The sequence below is a fragment of the Thermobia domestica genome, chromosome 8 (genome assembly GCF_964235325.1).
Source record: "Thermobia domestica chromosome 8, izTheDome1.hap1.1, whole genome shotgun sequence".
Taxonomy (NCBI): Eukaryota; Metazoa; Arthropoda; class Insecta; order Zygentoma; family Lepismatidae; genus Thermobia; species Thermobia domestica.
The window spans coordinates 45,920,039-45,944,479 of NC_137461.1; the positions used below are offsets into that span (position 1 = coordinate 45,920,039).

At 34.2% G+C, this 24,441-nt stretch overlaps 1 protein-coding gene across 1 annotated transcript; it reads left to right on the plus strand.

Moving 5' to 3' along the window:
* The first annotated feature begins 1,312 nt into the window (after window positions 1-1,312).
* On the plus strand, window positions 1,313-10,970 carry LOC145692864 (endoglucanase E-4-like). The gene is made up of 9 exons (XM_081768389.1): window positions 1,313-1,462; window positions 2,446-2,610; window positions 3,558-3,653; window positions 3,825-4,007; window positions 4,447-4,624; window positions 5,835-5,994; window positions 6,765-6,929; window positions 9,033-9,172; window positions 10,682-10,970. The coding sequence occupies exons 1-9, from the start codon at window positions 1,336-1,338 to the stop codon at window positions 10,893-10,895; spliced, it is 1,428 nt and encodes a 475-aa protein (XP_081624515.1). The 5' UTR covers window positions 1,313-1,335; the 3' UTR covers window positions 10,896-10,970.
* Window positions 10,971-24,441: the final 13,471 nt, after the last annotated feature.

The window sequence follows — 24,441 nt, forward strand, 5'->3', positions numbered from 1 at the left end:
TGCACAGTGCCATCTATCGATGTTGTACCCATTTCAACTAGTAAGCCCGGTAGCCTTAACCTTTGGTACAGTCAGTGTCGAGTTGAAGCAAGTTGTGACATGTTAGTTGGCTTCCAAAGGCAGAAAAGTGAGGACGTGTTAAGAGTGTTGTTGCACACCAACATTAAGTTTTGATTTAAACTGCAAAAAAAAAGTGCCTAAGCACAAGCAGCACTGTATATGGCTTTCAAAATCTGTATATGGCGATGAAGCGGTAACATTGAAGATTATTTACAAGTGGTGCAAATGATTCAAAAGCGACAAGGACTCGATTGAAATCAAACAACGATCCAGAAGTCCTTCGACGTCAAAAACAGATGAAAACTTGTAAAAAGTGGCACAAGTGATTTATTCAAACAGGTGAATGACTATTCCAGAGCTTTCCGAAGAACTAAACATCTTGTATGGTCCAAGAAAAGTATTTTAACCGCCCATTAAATGGGCAAATGGATTCTTTGTTCACCACAAAAACGCGCCGTGCCACACATTTGCTTTTGATCCGTGAGTTTTTGGCCGAGAAACTATCGGACACACTCGCTGTGCTCTCTAGATATAGCACCATGTCACTTCTGGCTTTTACCAAAAAGCCAAAACCGTGCTTAAAAGAAAACGTTTTCGACACCATTACTGTCATTAAGAGGACTACGACAGAGTAACTGAACGTCTTTCCAAAAGAAGCCTTTCAGAAGTGCTTTCAGTAACGGATTCAACTTTAGGATAAGTGCATTACTAACCAAGGACAGTACTTTGAAGGAGATTAAATCAAATTCTATGAAAATATTATTACTTTGTCTCTAATAAAATTAATCTCCGTATATTTTGATCATACCTCGTATACTGCTTTGATTTGTCAGGGAAAATCAAAGGAAGGAGAAAAATTACTAACTCAACTATTATGTTCGTTAGAACTAAGCAACAGTTAATTTCCATTAAATTTCTACAATAGGGATAGCCACATGGTAAATTAATAAAAAAGTATTTGCACACCTAATTAGAAAACAAAATAATCCAGAGCCTTCCATTTTTATGTTATTGTTCTTTGAAACTGTAAAAAAGAAAATAAATCTGTTACTGTGTGGCACTTGTTTCAACAAGATACGGATTATACAATTGTTCATCTTATCTTTTGTCCCATTTATCGCATCCTAAAGTTGAATCTATCTTATTATTCGTCAAAATAATAGGTTTTGATTCGTCTGGTATTGTTTCTAAGTGGATGGGTGTGTTTGTATGAATCACCTATCAGCAACAACTAAAAATAGATAATCTGACTACATTTTAAAATGATAGACACATATGGTAACAAGGTCAGGTGCAAATTTAGTATATAAACGAGTTCTCGTCGGCAGAAAGTCATCTTCAGTCACCATGAAGTGGTCCGTGGTTGTTTGCATTGCCCTGGTCTTCTGCAGTCATTTGGCAGGTATTGTCTCTTCCTTAACTGAGAACTATATTCCTATTTTCTATTTCATAGTTCACAACTCAAAAAAACTCTCAGTTTTCGGTGGGAGATTGGTTGTATAAAAGTAAAGGAAAGTAAAGATCTTTGCCTTTTCTGGACTTCTATGAAGTGATTGAATTAGTACCTGCATTGCAACTAAATTGAAACCAAACTCTCCATACAGTCAGCGTTTGACCTATATGAGTGGCCAAAACGTAACACATTTAGCCATACTTTGGTTTCAAAGACATTATTATTTTAGGTTTCTAAATACAAGTTTCCTTTCAAATCAAGTAATTACGCGATTGCCTCATTGTACTAGGCAACATTGATTATTGATTAGACCTCTACTGGAAATCAAACACAACTCCAAGCCACCTCTATAAGATCTCATCAGTAAACCAACAAAGTATGACGGTGTTGTTATATCCAAAACAGCTTCTTCCTAATCAACTTCAAAAATTGTTTCAGTACGACGTAGTAAAATTATATTAGATACACCGAGATTGATTACTTATTTGTTCGTCTTATCTTGTACATTGATGTTTCAAGGTGTTGTCAGCGGTAACATCAGTTTCAGTCATGAAAAAGAACTTATAGAAAGACTGTAAAAGGTCTGAAAAAGAATTCTGAAAAGAAGATTGCGTAATTTTAACTTCAAATAAGACATTTCGAGATGTGAAACTGACACTTTTATCTCAAATATACGAAACTCTACCTTGCACTTGTTAAATACTTTAAAAAACGGAAAATTTAATATGCAAAATTAATTTATTATTGCAAAACCAATTATAGTTTTAAGTAAATACATTCGAGTATTTCAAAACTTCGGCAATTATATCCAACCAAATTATTGGATTCTAAATGAAATTGAAACAGAATAGTTCCGTTGAAAAAACACAAACATATTATAATACTCTTAACAGACTTTTCTTCTTACACGCTGGTTTTGTACTTTTTTCCAGCTGCTCAATATGACTACAGCTTAGCTCTTGAGGACGCTTTGCTGTTCTATGAAGCTCAAAGGTCAGGAAAACTCCCATCCAACAACAGAATCCCATGGAGAGGAGATTCTGCTTTGGGTGACAAGGGTATCAACGGTGAAGACCTGACTGGAGGATACTACGATGGTAAGTAACTGAAAATACAATTGTTTGAAACATAACCCTCAAAATTATGGTAAAATTTCATAAAATTTCATAAAAATCTGTTGATATTTCGTATAATGAATACTTGTCGTAGAATAGAGCCTATAACATTTTAGTATTTGCGTATAGTAAATCAGTACAAGATCAAAACACTTTATAATATCATGATTATAATGATTACGAATTTCCATATTCTTTTTTGAAAAGGTAGCAGTGTTACAAACAAGAATTAATTTATTTAGTTTGAAGGCAAGTAATATCTGTTATCTTTCTAAATTGTCTTACCATTAAACCAAAATACAATATTTTCTTTTTAGTATTAAACAGACAGTACCTAGTATAATACCTAAGATGTAACAGATTAGTATAAACTGCATAAAGTACTATGTAACCCGCCTAACCTTTCTGCTCTTATAGAAAATTAAAACACTAGTTGATGGACTAAAACAGCCTAAAAATGATAGTATTTGCCTTTCTTACTTATTTCTGTTGTCCCTTTTATTATTTTGTGCTAAAGCTTACTTATGATTGTCCGTTCATACTCTGTTTTCAGATAATATGTTTCTTTACCCATCTTAACTCTGAAACTACTACATAATTAATGTTTTTCTGACCAGAGAATATACTAATTAATGAAAATTAAGATAAGGTGTAACGGTTTCAATAACTTAACGTTATCTTCATCAGACGTTAACGTTAAATTATTGAAACTATTACACCTTATTTTAATTTAGTAAATAAGTATATACTCTGGTCAGAAAAGCATTAATTAAAAAATGTGTTACTTTCTAATAACCGTCAAAGCACTTGTCGAGTCTTTTCCCCGCCTGAAATGGTATTATAGATTGTTTATATTCATTTATAACTTTTTTGTGATTGCATGTATTACAACAATATATTTTACTACAGTACTTCTTTTTATTTTACAGCTGGTGACCACGTGAAGTTCAACTTCCCAATGTCTTTCACCCTGACAACTCTTGCCTGGGGTATGCTTACCAGCTTACCTGGATATGATGCTGCAGGTATGTATTTTTTTAACCAGATAATAATTCAAATTTTGATTCCAATTCGAAAATTTCTTAGATTTATTTAATTTACTAAAAGATTCACACAAGTAACTTAACTTCTTTTTCATATATAAAATTGCAGCATTTCAATTCCTAACAGGAACTAATAGATTTAATGCTTTTCAGGACAAACTCAAAATGGTTATGACGCACTGAGATGGGGTCTTGACTACCTGATCAAGTGCCACGTGTCAGAACATGAACTGTACGGACAAGTTGGTAACGGTACATTGGATCATAACTACTGGGGCAGACCCGAAGATATGACCATGGAAAGACCAGCCTTCAAGATCGACGAAGCACATCCAGGTAAAACAAAACTCACATAAATTAGATGTCATTAAATTAACTATTCTAAACTTATACCGTAACTTGACTCCCACCTGTTTTGGTTAATTATGTTCAACTTATGGAAGAATAAAACTTTTACATTATTAAAATAGGGGATCAAGTTATAAGCTAGCTAATTTTGAAAGTTTTGAAAAGCTAATTTGGGGTTTGCAATTATTTTAAGTAATGATAAAAGTCTTTGTTAAAATATCAAACATCATTTAAACATATTTATAATCACTAGTAAAAACACTTGCTTTCCACTGCATGTTCCGTTGTCGGCATGTACTAAAGATGTAAATCGATTTAAATATGAAATAAATAAATATCTATTTAAGAACGATCAATATTAGAAGTTGTCAGAGAAACATTTTTATCATACACGTATGTGACGAAAACAAACCTGATTTTCTTGTAGGTACTGATCTCGCTGGTGAAGTTGCCGCTGCTTTTGCCGCTGCTTCTCTTGTTTTCCAAGATGTCGATGCTAACTATGCCAGCGACTTGAGACAAAGAGCCATTCAACTGTACGACTTCGCTGATAACTTCAGAGCCAAATACTCCGACTCTATTGAGGATGCTAGTCACTTTTACGGGTAAGAGAAACTTATTAATATATCAAACGAAATTCACAAACAAAGAGAGAAATGAGGAGCAACATCACACATGGGATTAAAATATGAAGAATACTTCTTTTGTCTGATCCAAGTTTATGTATTTTTCATTGACGATACTTTCATTTTTAAGTTACTCCAAGTTTAAGTCATTTTTTTTTTTCAGAATTTATCCTCTTCAATCAATTCTATTACCTAGACTCATGTATCTGGACCAATTCCTTTGATATTACTGGGTCGAATAATTCCATCTCTATACGGTAGTCCTATCTGATTCCTTACATGCATAGCCTTACATCATTCATTGGTGGGATTCTTGTGGTAAATAAATTCATTGAACCTAGAGACGAGAATAAATACAACAGGGATTTTGTTTCTAAAAACTCGTAGATGATTCCAATTCTTTCTATTGTCATGTCATGTAGAATTTATCTGATTCCAATCGTCTCAATCAATCAACATTATTCATTATGAATCAATCTGCCTCATTCGCTGACTAATCTGATTTAATCCACCTCTAAATTTGAATCTGCCTATTGAATCTTTGTAAGCTGATCATTCTTAATTCGTCAAATAAGTCTGAGTTAATTTGTTTCTAAATTCGCCAGTTACTCTAGTTTCTTTCAGATATTTCATTCAGAAAGAGGTTAGCTTTTCATAAAACATCACCCCAAAACTACCGAACATTAATATTTTTCTGTTATTATAACGAAAAGGTAGAAAACTATAGCACTACCACACTGAAAGAAACGAATACAGTTTTGATATGGAGGAGAAGTATTAGTGTTTTATCATCACATTTTGTTGTTTTCAATATTTATTTCTAGGCCTTGTTTTCCATTATTGCTTTCACATTAGCTTTCAATGGTGAGCTTCCTGACAGTGACTTGCTACTTGCAAAACATACATTAAACATGAAGAACTAAAGTAAAGTCGAGCAAGTTTTTCCAAATATTTGTTATTCCAAATTGAAAGGAGCGAATCTTAATGTGAATTCGAAAGTATAGAAAGAAAATTGTTTACTAAATAATAATAAGTATAACGAAGAGATTGAAGATTCGCTTTTGGATATAGGATCAGTTACTGATGAAATAACAAAATTGATTGATTGATGAATGCAATACGTAAGAATAATCGTTTTGCGAATTATTACTATTAGCGTAATTAATAAAATATATTTTTTTCCTTTCAGCTCTTATTCTTACAACGATGAATTGGTGTGGGCATCCGCTTGGTTGTACAAGCTTACTCAAGATGAAAGCTACTTGGCCAAAGCTGAGGATTACTTCAACCAATTTGGAAACTATCAAGTCACTGGATTTGGTTGGGACGACAAAATGTTTGGTGCTCAGGTAAATACCCTTTACTGAGGAATTATACTCGTGTTTATATAAGCATGTTTTTTTTTAAAAAAAAACCTAAATATAAAAATACATGTATAATTTTTGATGCTAGAAGATTTAATGCCGTAGTTACTGTATTATTTCTTACATTCAAATGCAATATTATACTTTCCTGCTCAATTATGGTTACTTAAAAAACACTTAATGTCTTTTAATAAGGTCGAGTAGAGTCAAATTTGATCTTCCTTTCAACTGCTTATATTGGATTCTTTTTATTCAAAAATTTAGTGAGTTTGGCACAACAATAATGTTCAAATTTAGTACATTCGCATTGTAGTAGTAATGATAATACTACATACTTTCTTTTCTCATGCCACATTTTTAAACAGGGTAATCATCTTATAGTAATATGTTCTTCCCATTATATTGTTAACAAAGTGTTCTTATATTTGTAATGCATACTTGAATTTTACTTCGTACATTTAATTTTTTATGTTTTAATTAGGCGAAAGAGCAATAAAACAATTTAAAGTAGGTGGTAAAGTAATGATTTTCAAGATAAGGTCTAATATGACCATTTCATAAAACGATCTAATTTGACCCTTTAGGGTCTTCTTCTATTAGTTAAAAAATAAAATATCATAAATACTCCAACTCCATCAAAATAAGAAATTTAATATACTCTTGTGAAATTTTATTATATACCTTAAAGTTTTAGATCTTAAATTTTGTCATGAAAATAATTTTGTAAATCATATGAATTTCCTTCCGTTTTACAGGTTTTGTTGGCTCAATTGACCGGCAAGGATGTTTACAGGAATCTTGTCTCAGGATCATGTGACTACTTGAGGACTCAGCAACAAAGAACACCCAAGGGCTTGATCTTCCTTGGTGAATGGGGATCCCTTAGAAACGCAATTGGAGCAACGTACATCTGTTTCCAAGTGAGTTCTATTTCTAATTATTTCCGCTTTTTTTTTTTTTTTTTTTAGGTTCTGTAATATTTACTGCTAGGTAAAATCGATAGATGGCGTATGTTCAATCCACGGCTAATTAACGTATCGTCACCTTCTAGCTATTGCTTTTGGAGTTACAGCGCGAGAGAATTTTCCTTAGTATGGATTTGACAAGTGAAGTTACAGATTAAACCAATATTCGTTACATATTCTTAAAAGACGTCTAGCAGGTTTTGAAAATATGTTAAACCGAGTAAGTAGTCCGATTTTAATCGAACTAAGGCGTTAATTAGAGTTTAACGATATGTAAATTTTTATAATGTCATTGAAACCGGCAATTATACTTTGTTGGAAATTTAACGAATATATATCCCTTTATCTAGAACAAAACAAAGCAACAGGTTCTTTATAATTATCAGACCCGGATTATTTGAAAATTAAAGGATTATAAATTGTAATGTCATTGTAATGTCTATGGTGCTTATGGTTGAAAAAAATTCTAAGCAAATTATTGAAAGGTCGCCGGTTATATTTTCTAGTTAACAGCTTCAAACATTCAATATTATTGGAAGATATTCTGTATAAGAGAAATAGATTATTTACTTTAGCGATTATTTGAAATTTTCTGTAAATGTATATATACATCAATCTTTTGTTAATGAATATGTTAATATACAGAAAAGAAAACCTTTACTCAAGTTGAAAATTTAAATATTCTTTCTATTATTGTAGTCCGAATAAGGATGCAGAATTGATTGTTCAGAACTTGTTGGCAAATGTCAATTTGACTCATCAAGATTGGTTTACTTTGGTACTATAGATTAATACGTTTCGTCATGTAAATAATAAAAAAAGTGACCCTTTCACTCTTTAACTATGTCTGTAGTGAGTGTTTACTGCACATACACACTGAAATACAGTAGAAAGTCGAAAATCCGAACTAATTGGGACCACAGGTAATTCGGATTTTCAAATTGTTCGGATTTTCGAAAATGATCAAGAAAATACCATTTAGGCTTAAATATACTGTACGGTATGCTCTTTGATCGACACAGTGGTTATATAGTACATACAGTAATTACAATACAGTACGTAAGGCTACTTGTATTTATGTTTCTGAAGAACCTGCTCGTACACTAAATTACACTGTTCTTGTAACTCACACTTAAAACTTAACTTGCATAGTCCTAAGGGAAAATAACAATTAAAATATGTATGACAGACAATTACATATGAATGAGCTTTTGTAAAAACACTGACTTCACACAATGCCGACGGACAACCCTATTGTTTGTTTGTCGCTAGCGCTAAAGCAAAATGTAAAAAGTTTGTAGGAACCGAGTTCGGATTGTCGACGTCCTACTGTATCTTAAACAAAGGACACGCTGGAGCTGATATACTCCTCAAGTTGTCTAACAACTTCAAACTGTTAACTAAATTTTAAATTTTATAGCAATATTAATGTTGTTAGTGTCAAATTCATGATCAAGCATGATTTTGTTGGGATATTTCATAGGTTAATGAATGAATTCGTCTTCAATATTAATGAGCACTTTCTAATCATGGCTTAAATACATATAAAAGATCAAATAAATGGATAATTAAATAACAAAATTTAGAAGCTGAATCTACATATTTTCCGGTCACATAGAGAGTTTTTCGGTGCGTATATAGTTAGTCTACTCACATTCCGGAGATTCTGTTGGAGCTCATGTACTTCAGATCCCACGTTAAATTGAGGTAAGCGTCTCGTATGGTGTCGGTCCTGAAAAGGGTGTTAAACTCCAATTTAATCAACCACCCCCTTACCCGTTCATATAAAGTAATACAAATTTGCGAATTCTCAGCAACGTACCAAATTATTTTTTAAACATATTTACAATATAAATTAAGACAATAAAGTGGTTTTACAATTTACATTCAAGCTCGGTGAATACCTTGTTACATAGAATTACGTGCCACTGCAGTTAAAAAAATTCGCTCTAAGTACGTACGTTCCTATTGTATTACTTTGCAACTAACTGTTACATTTTTAAAAAATTCTATTTTTTTTTTTTTTTTTTATTTTTTTTTATTCTAATGCAATTATAGGCTGGCCAAGCTGGTATCAACCCAGAGGTTAACTTAGCACTGTTGAAGAGCCAAATCGATTATGCTCTTGGAGATGGTGGTAGGAGCTACGTCGTTGGATTTGGAGAGAACTACCCAACACACGAGCATCACCGTGGAGCGTAAGTAGTGAGAAAGTTTCTTATATTTTAAGATAACAGAAGACATAATAATTTGTGTGCAGGAGCAAGTTCCAATGACTGCACAATTGCAGTTAGATACACTGTTTCAGATTTGCCAGATTTGCTTTCGCGAGCAATTCTCTAATAATATTCAACCCACGTCCTGTGCCCGGAGAAAGCTCTTTTAAGACTTGACTGTATCAATGTTCAGGGAAGGAATATGGTCTGCAACTCAAATCTCTTCCACGATAGAAGTCGAGAAAGTGTTGCCAGTGTAATATATAAAAGAAATACAATATAATATAACAAAATGAAAGTTTAGAATGTTTAGAGAGTATTCAGAAAACAAAAATAAGAACCTTCTGAGGACATGACAACTTGTCTTTCACTATCTGTTGTGCGATTTGTTTGATCTGAAACGCCTGCTAGTCTCTCCGAACTTTCTTTTCCCTTATTCTTTTGTACTCGACATAGATCTTTCAGCTGCTCTGGCAACACTAGGTAGTGGCTACCGAATAAAAACGCCATTTACAAGGGAAGAAACCAATAACTCATGAAAGTTTGCCATGTGGGCTTCAATGAAAGATAGAGGGAACGATGCACAACAGATCTACGCCTATGTTTAAGTTATGTGAGAAGGAATCGAATCAAGGCCGAGCAGAGGAAGAAGTAAAAATAGAGCAAGTGTTATTAGATAATTCCTCTGTCGGAGCAGGGATTCTTGACTTCCTCTCAAGCGATTTGTGTGTTCGTATTTCGTAACACTAGTTGAAAACTACTTGAAAAATAAATATTTATCCTATCGTATAAAATCAAGCTGTATTATAATAACAAATTAGAAGCAACAGCACCGATATTTATAAAATAACTTTTGCAACCGTTGAAACTCAGCTTTAGTTTCCTACAGAGCTATACCCAAAGACAGATTCTTAGTTCATTTGTCGAACAAGCATAGTGGTTTGAATTTCACAAATGGGAGACCTCGGGTTCGAATTTAGGTGCCAGTTATTCTCATTGTGTGTTTTATAATCTTTCTACTTCTAGCAGACGAATTATGGGGATGATGCCTTTAATATACTTAGGTATAGGCTGTATCCGATTTACTTCGAAGTTTTCCTTTCTTTGTTGTTAATGTTTCTGTGCAATAGTCTTTCGGCCACATCTAAAATTTCTTTAATAAATTTACCTAACATAGGTGGGCGGGACTATTAAGTCAATAGAATATGGGTAGGATGGCTAGTCTCTTTGTTGAGTAGTTCAAACAGATTTAAAAAGACACGTAGAGTTGAAGTGAAAGAATGAATTGAGAATTAGGAATATCACCTATTCAGGAACTGAGCAATTACAGCTTCGTTGTACGTCAATGAAATATTCCTCTAACAAAAGGCACTGGACCGTTTTTATGGTGTAAGGACTAGTCTCTTGAAGATGTGTGAACTATCAAAATAATTTAATGCTATTTCCAAGTGACAACGATTAATAATATCTTTCTCTTCTTCCAACTTATAGTTCCTGCCCCACTCCACCACAAGAATGTGGCTGGAATTTCTTCAACAGTGATGCTCCAGACTCCCACATCTTGTACGGAGCTTTGGTTGGAGGTCCAGGTGCCAATGATGACTACATTGATACCAGACAAGATGCTCAACATAACGAAGTAGCCTGCGACTACAACGCTGCCTTTACCAGTGGTCTGGCCGCTCTTGTTGAAAATACCAAATAATATGCCAACTCTTGTCAAATGTAGCTGTAGACTTATGTACGTTTCAAAATTGTAAATAAACTGTATTATTTCAAATATCTGGTTTTGTCGTCTATGTAAAGGAGTAGATAACCCATACTCACGGCATCATGTGTTTCAATGTGTATTTAACGGTATCTTATATCACAAATCATATGTACAGACCAAATTTCAAGTATGTAACTTAAGGAGCTTGGCCTAACCACTGATAAATCAGTTAGGATGTCCCTGAACCTGGCCCCACACACATCTGCATTAATTTTAAAGCATATGCCAAAAATTAGTGACCAATTAGTGCCGACGACATATAATATTTTAAAAATTGTGCTATTACATATACGCCAAAAACAAACAAATAAAAAATTCTTGATGGGGCTAGGTTCATGCTAGCTGCACCCACTTAATCGATTGAGATTAAACCCATACACAAAGTTAGTGTTAAATTAGAGGTGACAATACCATATAAAAGAAATAAAAATTAGTGCTCTTATCAGATAGCCGAAAGCTACACGAAACTCTTTTAACACCAGCAGCATCAAAGAAATCAATTGATCCCTAATTTTTATAGTAAAACAAATAACACTAGTGTTCTTCCTATCCTCAACACTAATTTTTAGCATACTTTACAAAATTAGTACTGTTTTATTAAAGGTTGGTGGAGCTGTCTTCACACGAACCTAACCCCACCTCATTAGCACTAATTTTAAAAGATATGACAAAAATTAGTGCTGACGAAAAAAATATTCTGGGTCATCACCTACGACATGTGTTCCAATGTGTACTTAACGGTTTGTCTATCAGCACCATCTTTGTTTTAAGTCTCTTGATTTTTTAGCACGTTTCCTTTGAAATGAAGTGGAATTTTCATTGATTCCGCTTTGAAATTCACTAATGTTTTTACTATAAGGTGTTGCAAAACAAAATTGACAACGTTTGGGAGGTGATACCTGACACCAAGATAAGACAAAAAGTATAGACTAACCTGGGTGCAGAAATCCGTCAATTTGGAGTTATAGGCTGCCGAAAAGTTGAAAAAGTGAAATGTAAAGGTCCATAGTTCCAATACTGTGAGACCTACTGTAGTCGGGTCAAGACTTCACTTAGGAACTAATATGTACCCTATCCAAATATCCATGTTTCAGAATCCTGTGGTACTCCAGTAACAATTTTTATAGAGGTAGTTGATGACTACTTCAAATTAAATGCCCGTAGCCAAGCTCCCTCTATAAAAATTGTTGTGAATGTATCGCAAGATTCTTCTATGTTCTCGCACTTTCTTTTGCAAAACTCTTCCCTTGCTTTGTCTATTTCCTTTCGTAACTCGTTTAGCTTCCTGTATATCTTTCTGCCTTTTCTGTATCAACTTGTTTCCACGTTTTCCTTTACAACAGACTGATATTAAATACATTAAAACGTTTACTGTAGTGCTGTTCCTTGATATTTAAGAATTTACTGGCTTTCAAGTGGCCTATGAAGTGTTTTTCATTTTGGTTCTCTGTTTATTGGATTAGAAGTGCATGAAAAGGGCTAGAACCTAGTGAAGAGATTTTGCAAAATCACGATTTTACATATTGAGTACGTTAGGAGAGGTGGTCTTTTGAAAAGTTGATCAGGTTTGTCAAGAGATAAAATATTACACAATATCTTTCTTACTTCACACACATGAATTACAATGTTGACTCACAATTGAAGGTCGAGGTTGTGGTTTAGTATTGTTAACGTTGAAAACCACGAATGATTAAATTGATACAGTTTCTCGAAAAAGAAATCTTTTACATTTTTTAGAATACAATATATGTTCTGATATGGGAAGGCTTATTTATGTTATCAAGAGATAGCACTTCTAACAATAATTTACCATATCTGTTTTTGCTTAAGTACATTACCATAAATAAATACTCTGTTTATTCGTCATTCCTATTGTGGAAACCTACGTGAACTTTCTTTATTTCACATCAATGTTACCGGCTACCGACATTTATCCTGATCCTTATCCTGGCTTTTATAGATTTCCTATTGTAAGTTTGTGGAAATTTCTGTTGACTATTGCTATTATTAATTTACGCGTAATTTATTCTGTTATTTGATGCTGAGTTTATTCACATTACTCTAACTTCCTTAAGCAGCTTTCCGTCCAGGAAAATATGAACTCTGTATCTAATTTATGAATTACACAAACCCTTAAATTTCCCTTCATTTTCTCCAATCTCTCCCGAACTTCTGAATGACCACTAATTCCTATAAAATGTGCTTTATTTTCAGCTTATCAAACGTAATTATTTTGCATTTAATGGCTAATTGAAAACTGTACTACTCTTATCTCGCAAATACCTATCAGAGCGAGAGAATCACAAGCATAATGATCGGGTTAACTTAATCCTAGAATTACCGAACCCGTAACTGCTGTGAAAATTAGCGAAGGGGATAAATTTTGCCCGTGCTGCTTTGAAGTTATTTTTATGCTATATCTATTACAGGGTATAGCCGGTTAAAGCGGTGAAAAGTGCCCTTACATGGATTTCTGTGATATTTATACCAAAGTTACTTCATATGCAATGATTCATTTGACCAATGATGACTTCATTTGGCCAAAAAATCAACTCCAAATTCCTTCGAACTTCCAAGTTTTTGACGAAAATTCGAAAATCAAAAAGTGTTCATATCTCGAAAACAACTTAAGATTCCAGGGTGAAATAAAATATGAATATACTTTATTTGAAGGGCCTTACAGAAAACAAGAAACAATGTATTTCACTCTTAAAATTTCTGGCGAAAAGCGTGTCGCAAAAATTCGAATTAAAATATTTTTGCTTTGTGTTTGGGTGACAAGCTTGTATTTTCTACCATAGAAGCATCACATACTCGCCTACAATATATTTTGACCATGGTTTGATACGGTTCAACTTGGTGTAAATGAGGAAAACCAAAGTCGAACACGCCTCTAAGATATGCAACTCGCGTTACGACATAAATTATTTGGAATAGTCTCAGAAGTCAAAGATGGTCATGTTTGAAATTCTGACTTGTCATGAATGGTTCTACCTGACAGTATAACTCATAATCGTACCTGTTCAGAAACCGCGTGAGAGCGCTAGTGCGCTGATAATCTCATTTGTCATTTAACTACTGTTACGTTTTTCTTTAACCTTCGGATACTCAAGGGGGGGTACAAATGTACCCCATGCATATGTTTTACTGTATATATTACGTCACAAACACCTGAGGATAAGGAGCGTTCTTTATATTGTGGACCGGACTCTAAGGAAACTTATTTCCTCAGAAACAATTATATTCTAAGGCAGCGTTTCCCAACCGGTGGGCAGCAAATGGGCCGCTGGTGTGCCGCGAGGAAATCGAAACAAATTATAAATTCTATAGGAATCAAATTGCAAGACATAGGGGAAAATGTATATTTGTATTTCATATTACTATGAACCTCTACTATAAATCTACAATTTTAAGTTTCATACTGTGTTACTTTTCTGTACATTTTTAATGACGGAAAACGTATTTATCATTATCATGACCATTATTGCTTCTTTGTTGCTGCAGACTATTTAGTAACTTGAAATTTTAACATATCATTCAATAAATTCAACAAAGCAAATATGCATACATTTGTGTTTTAAAAGTACAGGAGATTTGTTTATTTATTCGTTATTTAGTGATCTTCCCTTTTAGTTAATGGTTAGGTACAGTTTTCGAAAGAGAAAGTGGATTTTTAAAAACCCGAGTCCTATATTTCATTGTACTTGTTTTCCATTTTAAAATTAGAATGAAAAATAAGCATAATAATTTACGACGGGCAAACATCAGTGATCGAGCTTTCTTCTCTGTAAGGAGATCAGTAATCACATAAAAATACCACGGTATTTTATATTTACAAATATATATATATATATATATATATATATATATATATATATATATATATATATATATATATATATATATATATATATATATATATATATATATATATATATATAGTGGGTGTGCCGCGAGAATTCAAGTTACACCTATAGTGTGCCGCAAGTTGAAAAAGGATGGGAAACGCTGTTCTAAGGCAACGAAACTTCACAATACTGTTGACCACTTGTTACTGATCTTTAATGGGAGATATATATTCAGTACGACAAGACGGTCGGAATACGACAAGAGGTCGGATAATGAGTATAAACGATAATCGTATTCTGGACAAAAAAAAAAAAGTTGTCTCTAGGTAAGCTACTTACTATTTATACTAGGACTAGTTACATTGTGGATATGCTGGTGCCGTTAATATACTGCAATCACAAATGACGTAGCAATAGTGAAATATTTGTTTGAAGATCCAAAGGGGCTAACGATTCTCATAGCACAAGGTGATATTTATTGTGTGAATCTCAGCTTTAGAGATACAACTGAATATTTGGAAGAAAGAGAATTTACAGTTTTAATGCCTATACTGAAAGTTGTGCCAAATAGCTCCTTTTTACATAATATTTTTGATAATCGTCTTAATTCTGACGACGACCTCGACGAGGAAGTTGAACTAATGGAACGATAGCACACACATCGCAGAGAACACATTAGGCTTAGAAGTAGAAGAGCACAGTTGGAGCAGGTGTATACGCTCTTTAGTAAAAGTCGCACTTGTGGACATCCTGCACTGAGAAAAAAAATTGTAGGTGGCGTACTTAAAAAGGTAGGTTACATGAGTAATTCCTGTAGTTTTTGGACTTAACGTACATCAGACGTATAACTGAAAACGCATGTTTTATAATACTTTCCGTATAAGTGTTCCATCTATACGTACTTTCCGTATGAAATAATATAGGCGGTTAGGATCTCACATACAAATGGACGTATATAACATACAGCTGAGGAATGTAACATAAGTATATGCATGTGATATACCGAAAATTGTTAGATGTCAGACATCCTGCAACGGCATGATGTAACATCTAAGGGCAAGTGCCTATGTAGCATATGGGTAACGTATGCTCCGTATCGATTTCTGTAGTAAGCAAGAGGATGCCGTATATTTGTACAATATATCGCTGTCCAGAGAACGGATTTTTCTCAGTGTGGGCTTCCCGGAGTTGATAGAAGGAAACGTAAATATTCTTTTCGCAGGTTCCTATCAGTTCTATCAGGCAGTTTCCTACTCGGCTGAAATGATGAACAAGAGCTCCCTTTATGACTAGGTGGTTAGCGTATGCACCTTCGGCGTAAGAGACCTGGGTTCGATTCCCGGCGGAAGCTCATGTCGTTCGGATTCCACGTTAATCAGTAGATCTACGTCTCATATAGCCTCGCTGCTGAAAGGAACGTTAAACTCAAATTCGACTCAACTCATGTAATGATAATATAATAGCATAAATCTCCATTGTCTGAAAGAAAATTCCCACACCGTTAAATTCCAGGTACAATCTCAACATATCAGTAGGAAAACATACAGGTGTTACATTGATTTTGTTCCAAATACAATAGGATATTCTGATCTAAAGCCATATTATCGTGAATGTGCATATGGAAATCGAACAGTTTAATGTTGTTCATATGTCGCTGCAAACATTTATTACTTTTCACGTGCTCGATACTTTGCTAAGATTGTTCAGCCTACAGAGATTTTAAGCAAATTCTGTTTTGCCGGTCTTGTCACTTCAGTAATAAACGCACATAGTGATGAAGATTGAAGGTTCCACATACCGTGTCCTTCATTTTCCTTGTAATGTCTTCTAATACAGGAAAGAAATTGCAAAATCATTTTGAATATTTTTGTATTATACTCATCTTGTGCATTATAATATTTTCTACATTATTTATAGGGGAATACATTATACAGGGTGACTGGTAATTCGATGCATTCCTTGCAAGGGGATATTCTACAAGTACTTTGGAACATTTTCACCTATACGAACCAAATCAAAAGTTTCAGAGTAATTTGCATGTGTGTGATTTCTTTGAAATTTACCGGCTAACGAGAAGTGCGAGAGAAAGTTTCAACCTGACTTACTTCTATATGTCGTAGAGCGCTGAAATTTTGCGCGTGTAATCCTGCATATCGATGTAGGTCATGTAATCACGTACAGCTCATAACTCTGCACCGTTGTTGTGTTATAATTCTGAACGTGAAGTAAGGTGTATTGGTTCAAAATCCATTATTGCATCTCAGAAAGCAGCCTGGGAATATCGCACAACTGCTTGCCCCTAGGAAATTACTACATAGGGTTGGGAAGAGGTGGAATGAAGATAGTGTGCAGTCAAGAGAAAACGTGAACTATGGCGAATTTCATACCCAGGTTCGTGCATCTGTTTGCCGATCATAGTTTGCCGCTTTATCCAGTGTAAAACAGGATTGAAGCCCATTTTATCCAGTGTATACCTGAGCGTCAAGGGGGGCTATAGCCCCTATAGCCTTCTTGGATCCGCGCCTGTATGCATATTAAGTCCGCACCTGTAATATATATGGATCACAGTGGTGCTGTTCCTATTTTCGCATTTTTTCGTTCATTCAACTAGCTCTGTAACACCGCCGAGATCTTATTTTCACACCGCTCAACAATGTCTGTGCATCAAATCGTTAACACCAGGCCTGTGTTAACAGCAACATCGGACCCTTGGTGTTGGAAGAACAGTTTAAAGTGGTAATCGTGGAGGAACCACTGGCATGTGTTCAAATTAAGTTGTTTTAACACCATCATGTTTTACTATGTAAAAGGCGTACTCACAATTTTTTGTTGGTAGGGTCCAAGCTTGGGTGGCCTCCAATACTACAACTATGTATATGTAACATTGAATAGGTGTTATTCTGATCTGAAAAGACGATAAGTAATTGTAAAATACTTCCACCTATATGTAAAGAAAAAATAATAGATTATGAGAAATACTATAGGTGAAGTGTAAGATCAAATGTTCATGCTACATCAATCATTTTCCTCTTAAACAAATAGTTTTATTGAGAAAAGGTACAAATGTATGTTGAGTTAGGAAGTTTTGGGAACTGGAGCACCCCCGTGTGTGTGTTCCTGTTGTGTAGGACCTATTATTGAAGCACGGGCGTGTGTTGTGTCACAAACTGACCTTCTAAGTTGTCTTGGTGATGTAGCTCTACTTCTACAATAAAATTCACCAGTGGACTCACTACTTATGAAACTGTCATCTTCCTCATTAGCATATGCTTCTTTGCTTTCTTTGTTATGAAATAGTTTTATCATCTTCCTCTGCGTCACTCATTTAATAAGGTTTCTTTTTTTTTTTTTTTTTTTTTTAACAAGAGGATCTCCCTATTAATATAATATAAGTGCTGGACATCATAAATAGACAAAGTATTCTACGCAGAATACACATTACGCAGAACCTCGATTCACCAACACATTCGACTGTTTAAAAAAGTTTACTCAGATCAGGAACACAGAAGAGTTCACAAAGCGTTATCATTTCAAGGCATTATTCAAGAAAGTAGGGAATCAATAATATAGGGCTATTTAACGCTCTTCTAAAATTTTGTATTGTTGTTGCATTTGGACATAAAAGAAAAATGAAATTTCAGCACTAACACAGATAAGTTACACCTATTACCAAAGAAGGGAGGGTCAAATCAGTCCACACCAGTAAATTCTTTCATTTATAATAATATAAAAGATTAAGCATGTCAAACTTTACGTGAAGTGGACCAAATCGTCATCAGTATGAAAAAGTCCAGAGAAGAAAAGCCATTTTCATTCTTTATGATGCATTTAAAACATGAGTGAATACATCAAAATCTTACATAATATTGTAGTTCCTTTTAAAAAATCAAAATAGAAGAAACATAGTACCATGGAAATCCTGGGATCTATTTTCTCAAAACTATTAGTTTGTAGTGCCAATGTAAAATTCAACTAGAATTTCAGGTTCATGATGTTTCACGATTTGTAAATAAAAAAAAAAAATAAAAAAAACAATACAATACAATACAATACAATACTAGTAGTTTTGACAAATAAGTCCCTGGTAGGAGACGGATACCTGACGTCTTATTTCCTAATAATTCCTTCCCGACACCTGGTATCATTTTCCTACAACCAACTTTCAGTTGTCTGCAGACTTGATGTTCTCACTAGCGATTCTCAAAGCAGAGGTTAGACGAATGTATGTTACCTTGAATCTCACCGGCAACATGCTTTTTTTATTAAGTGAAAAATGTTGTTCACAGTATAAATTATAAATGTTTCTGTTTTCTTTTAGACGTATGAGGCCTGTGAGTTTGACAGGCCTTAGGGTAGATGATATCCTAATAGAAAACATACAAATGTCAGCATTACACAGACAAACAATGTGTAAAAATCAAGAGATTTTATGAAACATTTTGTCCTGTAAGAAATTGAAAATTTGAACATGCAAGTAAAATAGGGTTGCCTCTTCTGATAACCCTAAACCAAGCAATGTTTATGGAACATATACAGATAGCTGGTTCTTCATAGTATAATTGTTTAAGAATAATACAAACAAAATACATATAGTCACGAATAAAATCTATAATGAAAATTTGAACCAAAACCACACGAAGAAGGAAACACATAGTGTTATAATGTTGGCGGTTAGTGGAAATTAAGTTATCAACCATTGAACCAATCAAATAATATCAGTGATGGTGATTTCAACTGCTAGTAATACGAGAAGTTTTAGCGATAGCGATATTTCGATAGTCATGAGTACATATCGTAGGTCGAAATTTACAAATATCATTAAGAATTTCTGTCGCACATTAATTAAGTATTTTGGATAATTTAGCATCCCTCTTCAATATAATTCGGGACAAGTGGCAACCTTTGAACAAAATTTATCTCCCCTTGATATTTCTAGGGTTAAGTCATCAATTTAATCTAGTTTCATGCCTAAGCTTTCTCTAGTATAACTTTCACAGTACAAGGAAAGGTTACTAGAAAAAGTACATGGTTTGAAGTAAAGAAGTAACTATTTCTGAGAAATGGAAGAACCGTAATATTTTTGTTTCCTCTTAGAAACACAGAGATTAAAAGCTGTGAGGCACTATAGTAACATAATGGAACAAAGTATGAAAGCTTTGTGGGTCAAGAAATATCGATAGTGATAATGTCGGACATCTTTTTAAAGATCAAAGGTTTTAGATTACTCAGTACATTGTTGCACTTATCTAAGCGATAACAATTGCCAAAAACAAACAAACTCTACTAAAATTGACAGAATTTTATCTAGCAGGATTAGAAAGACAGGCAAGGTTATGAAAATACTCGTTGATTGGTTGAAGAACAAAGGAGTGGACACCGTTTATAACCTTTAAATAATATTGTAAAACTAAATCGTATCACTTCTAATCAGTGTTGACCTGTTTGTTATTCTGATTTACTTTACTTTTTTTTTAATAAAACAATCGCGAACTATTCCGGTAATGGAAATTATAAACATCACAAGGGTTTATATCAGTAATAATTTCAGTAGACAATAATCTTAAGATTACGTTCCTGTTTCTACGAAATTAGTTCCTTGCATTATTTTGCTTCCTCGAGAAAGTTTTGTCCCTGGGACTTTACTATATAACAGAACGTGCCCACGAAATGACCACTGGCGCAAATCCCGTACGGATGAGGGAAACATATCCCCTCCAATCTTGGAACTTGGGGGACTGTCCCTCCAATAATCCGATTTGATTTTTTTTTTTTTTTTGAGGGGGAGAATATGTGATGATTTCTGATTTGTGTCCAATTGCCCCAAAGGAAAGTGAGATGAAATTGATGTCCCCCCAGAATAAGCCTCAAATCTGCCCGCCTCCCAATGTTGAAGATTTCTTTGCTTCTCTGATCCTCCACAGCATTGTTTTTCAACTCCATAAATATTTTGAATATTTCTTAAAGAAAAAGAAAGAAAGAAAGATTATTGGAACGATACTACCCGTCCCCCCTAATGCTGAGGACAGATTTGCGCCGCTAGAAATGACATTTAAATGTTGCAGAAGTCCATATTTGTCCGGGGATATTCGATCTCGGAAGGTGCATTTCGCCAGCCCCCCCCCCCCCCATATTGGAGTTTCGAAACAAAACCTATGCCAATCGTTTGTGCTACATTTGTGCCGGAATGTACCGCAAAAATTTTCGTTTGTACCACTTCCGATACAAAGTTATAACTGTTTTAAAGTGGGGGACTGGGGAAACGGTTTTGTTTCGAAATTCCAAGGTTGGAGGCTGCCGTTTCCCCAGCCCACCACTTTAAATTTCTTATAACTTCGTACCGGAAGTGGTACAAACGAAAATTTTTTCTGTATATTCCGGCACAAACGATTGGCATAGGTTTTGTTTCGATTCTAAGGTAGGAGGCTGCCGTTTCCCGAACCCCCACTTTAAAACTCTTATAACTTCGTACCGGAAGTAGTACAAACGAAACTTTTTGCGGTACATTCCGGCACAAACGATTGGCATAGGTTTTGTTTCGAAACTCCAAGATGGGGAGACTGGCGAAATGCACCTGATCTCGGAAGACAAATTTCAAGGATGATGAAAATATCCATCAGATTTCTTCTGGATTTTATTCCCACTGAGTGTAGGATCTTGAACCTAAGTAAGCGCGTGCCCGAAAGGAATTTGTCAGTACGATCTTCAAGGAGACTAGTGAGTACGAGCCTCATTGTAAAATGAGTGGCCGAGCCCAAGTAAGCGCGAACCTCAACGAGAATAGTGAGGACTTGCCTCACTGAAGGTAATGAACATTAGCACAAGTGAGTGCAAACCCCACTGACGTCATTGAGCACGAGCTCATTGATCGTAGTGAGCCCGAGCCCAGTTGAGATTAGTAAGCCCCAGCCTCACTGAGTGTAGTGAAGTCAAACCCAAGTAAACGCGTGCCTCAATGAAATTAGAGATCCAGGAAGGATTGAGATTGGAATTATTGAGTTTAGCATCCCTTTCAACAGCAAAGCTATATGAGACGTGAACCTACTGATTAACGTGGAATCAAAACAACATGAGGAATCGAACCCGGGTCTCCCGCGTCAAAGGCGCTTTCAAAAAGGGTTGTGAGTTCGAGCCGAGCAAGCGCAAACCTCAACGGGAATAGGAACATGAATCCCATTGAAGATAATGAACACGAGCCCGCAAGCTGCCTATGTAACCGTTTTGAATATTAAAGTGAAAATTTAAATAAAAATGAAGGCAGTAAACACTACATGTTCACATACGGGAACTTAAATGTTTTGAGCGAACATTAATGGCGAAAAAGAGAGAAGCTAATTAAGTTTAGCGATGTTTGCTTGTTTCTTGATTTCACCGAGTTACGCAAACAATTATAGTTATGGGCAAATAATCTATACTGTAACATTCTTGATTTGGTTTGTGTGTATTTTAGCAAATTTCCATATTATTCTTACTTATTCATTTAATTTCTTCATAATTCACATTATAAATCATATTTAATATAATAATACAATAATACAATTATATCAAATGTATTGATGAATTGACCAAAAAAGAAAGAAAACCTATGTCTGAGAAAGAAGAAAAAATCTTTTAGAAAACAGAAAAACGCTTTACAAACAAAACCAAGGATTATGAAGAGCTTACTATTATAATAGTAGGCCTATCAATCTTGTTCTTATTACAACTATAACTAAGGAAACATACAATTAACTATTAATTAGTATTGAATCAAAATTATAATAAATATTGAAAGAAAAGAAAAATCTTGTTTGTTGGTGGCGGATAGAAACAATTATAAATTTATGTGACTTAAGACATTGTGCAAATTATAATTCAAGAAATTTTCTTTAAGGTTAGTGTAAAGGGACAAGTTTTGCCGATAGATGTCACTACAGTCTTCGTATCTCTCCCATGTATTTTTTACCTCTCACGAAAATTTACAATTTCTTTTATAAATTTCAACCTAGAGACTTCAAATTTTTAGAGAAGGAACTTCATAACCTACTAAAGGGAACAATCCGTGCCGATTTTTTATTTAGAATTTTCTTCATTGTTGAAACAATTCCATTGTTAAAGGTTTGGCTATCCATTTCAACAATGAAGCCATTTCAACAATGAACAAAATTCTAAATAAAAAATCGGCACGGATTATTGCCTTTGATAGGTTATGAAGTTCCTTTTCTAAAAATTTGAAGTCTGTAGGTTGAAATTTGTAAAAGAAATCGTGAATTTTCGTGCAAGGTAAAAAATACATGGGAGAGATACGAAAACTGTACTGCCATCTATCGGCAAAACTTGTCCCTTTAAACCAACCTTAAGAGATAATTGATGACCAGTAAGTCAAAATAAGAACATATTTTCCGATATATATATATATATATATATATATATATATATATATATATATATATATATATATATATATATATATATATATATATATATATTTAAGATATTATATTAAATTACCTTGAAGTGCAGCAACCACACAACCAATTGAGATACACGAATTTGAACACATTATAAATATTACACCTATACAAAGAATAGAAATATAATTGTCACTATCAAATGTAAAAATAAGCGTTGCCAAACAATAAACATATCAATATAATAGAAGACAGTAATGAGTACAAACTTTGCAACAAAATGTCCATGCTTACTATTCAGCATTGTTTATGCATGTTGTTCTGTAGTCCCAAATTGTTAAATACATTACGAAATAATGTAATTAAATTATATATAAGTTATTTACAAGCACATCTAAGAATACATAGATTATCTGTAACCATCATATTTGTTACAAAATAACATCGGATAGCTTGACAACAATATCTTTTGGGTCTTTAACGATTTTCAGCAACAAAGTAAAATCTGTAGATAATGTTGCTACCACTCCCAAAGTTACCGGTATTAGCCACGACTTCCAAGAATTTATATTTATCCAAACTGGATTCAAAACATTCTTCATGAATATAGTCAAAGTGGTTGTCAGCCTCCTAGGATGTCTCTACTTCCGTCTTATTGTGGGTTCTCGTCCAGTTCTTTACCAGGAGGTAATGTGCCTAAGATCGATGACACATTCCCGCGCTGGATGGCGATGCTGATACGTTGGAAAAGGAATGCAGTAGCTTGGGGGTCACCAGTTTTGATTGCTATTCGATTACCAACTTCATTAATGAAATTAGATCCTTCGTAACCCCAAGACCCACTGATTTCTATTGCTACTGTTTACAAACCAATATATATATAAAGAAAATAATAACATGATTAAAATATCTTGAGACTACTATAATAAAACAGAAAAATTCTGATATGGACATAATTTATTTTTATTCTTCCTAATATATTCTTCCTTGATCGATGCTGTTATTCACACGATCCTCCAACTTCTTTGTGGCCTGTAGAAAAGCAATTGTCCTCCATTGTTTTAAAATGGCGTCCTTTTAAGGCAAATTTCAATTTCGATAAGAGAATTTGATTTGATTTGAGTTTAGCGTCCCTTTCAGCAGTGAAGCTATATGAGAGATGCACCTACAAATCACACGAGCTCTCGCCGGGAATTGAACACGTCTCCCAAGCCAAAGGTACTGACGCTAACCGCTCGGTCACGA

Excerpts from the sequence above, each read along its gene's own strand:
- LOC145692864 (XM_081768389.1), top strand. The coding sequence starts at position 1,336 with ATGGTAACAAGGTCAGGTGCAAATTTAGTATATAAACGAGTTCTCGTC. Across the intron at positions 1,463-2,445 it reads CTTCTGCAGTCATTTGGCAG|CTGCTCAATATGACTACAGC; the intron begins GTATTGTCTCTT and ends ACTTTTTTCCAG. Across the intron at positions 3,654-3,824 it reads ACCTGGATATGATGCTGCAG|GACAAACTCAAAATGGTTAT; the intron begins GTATGTATTTTT and ends AATGCTTTTCAG.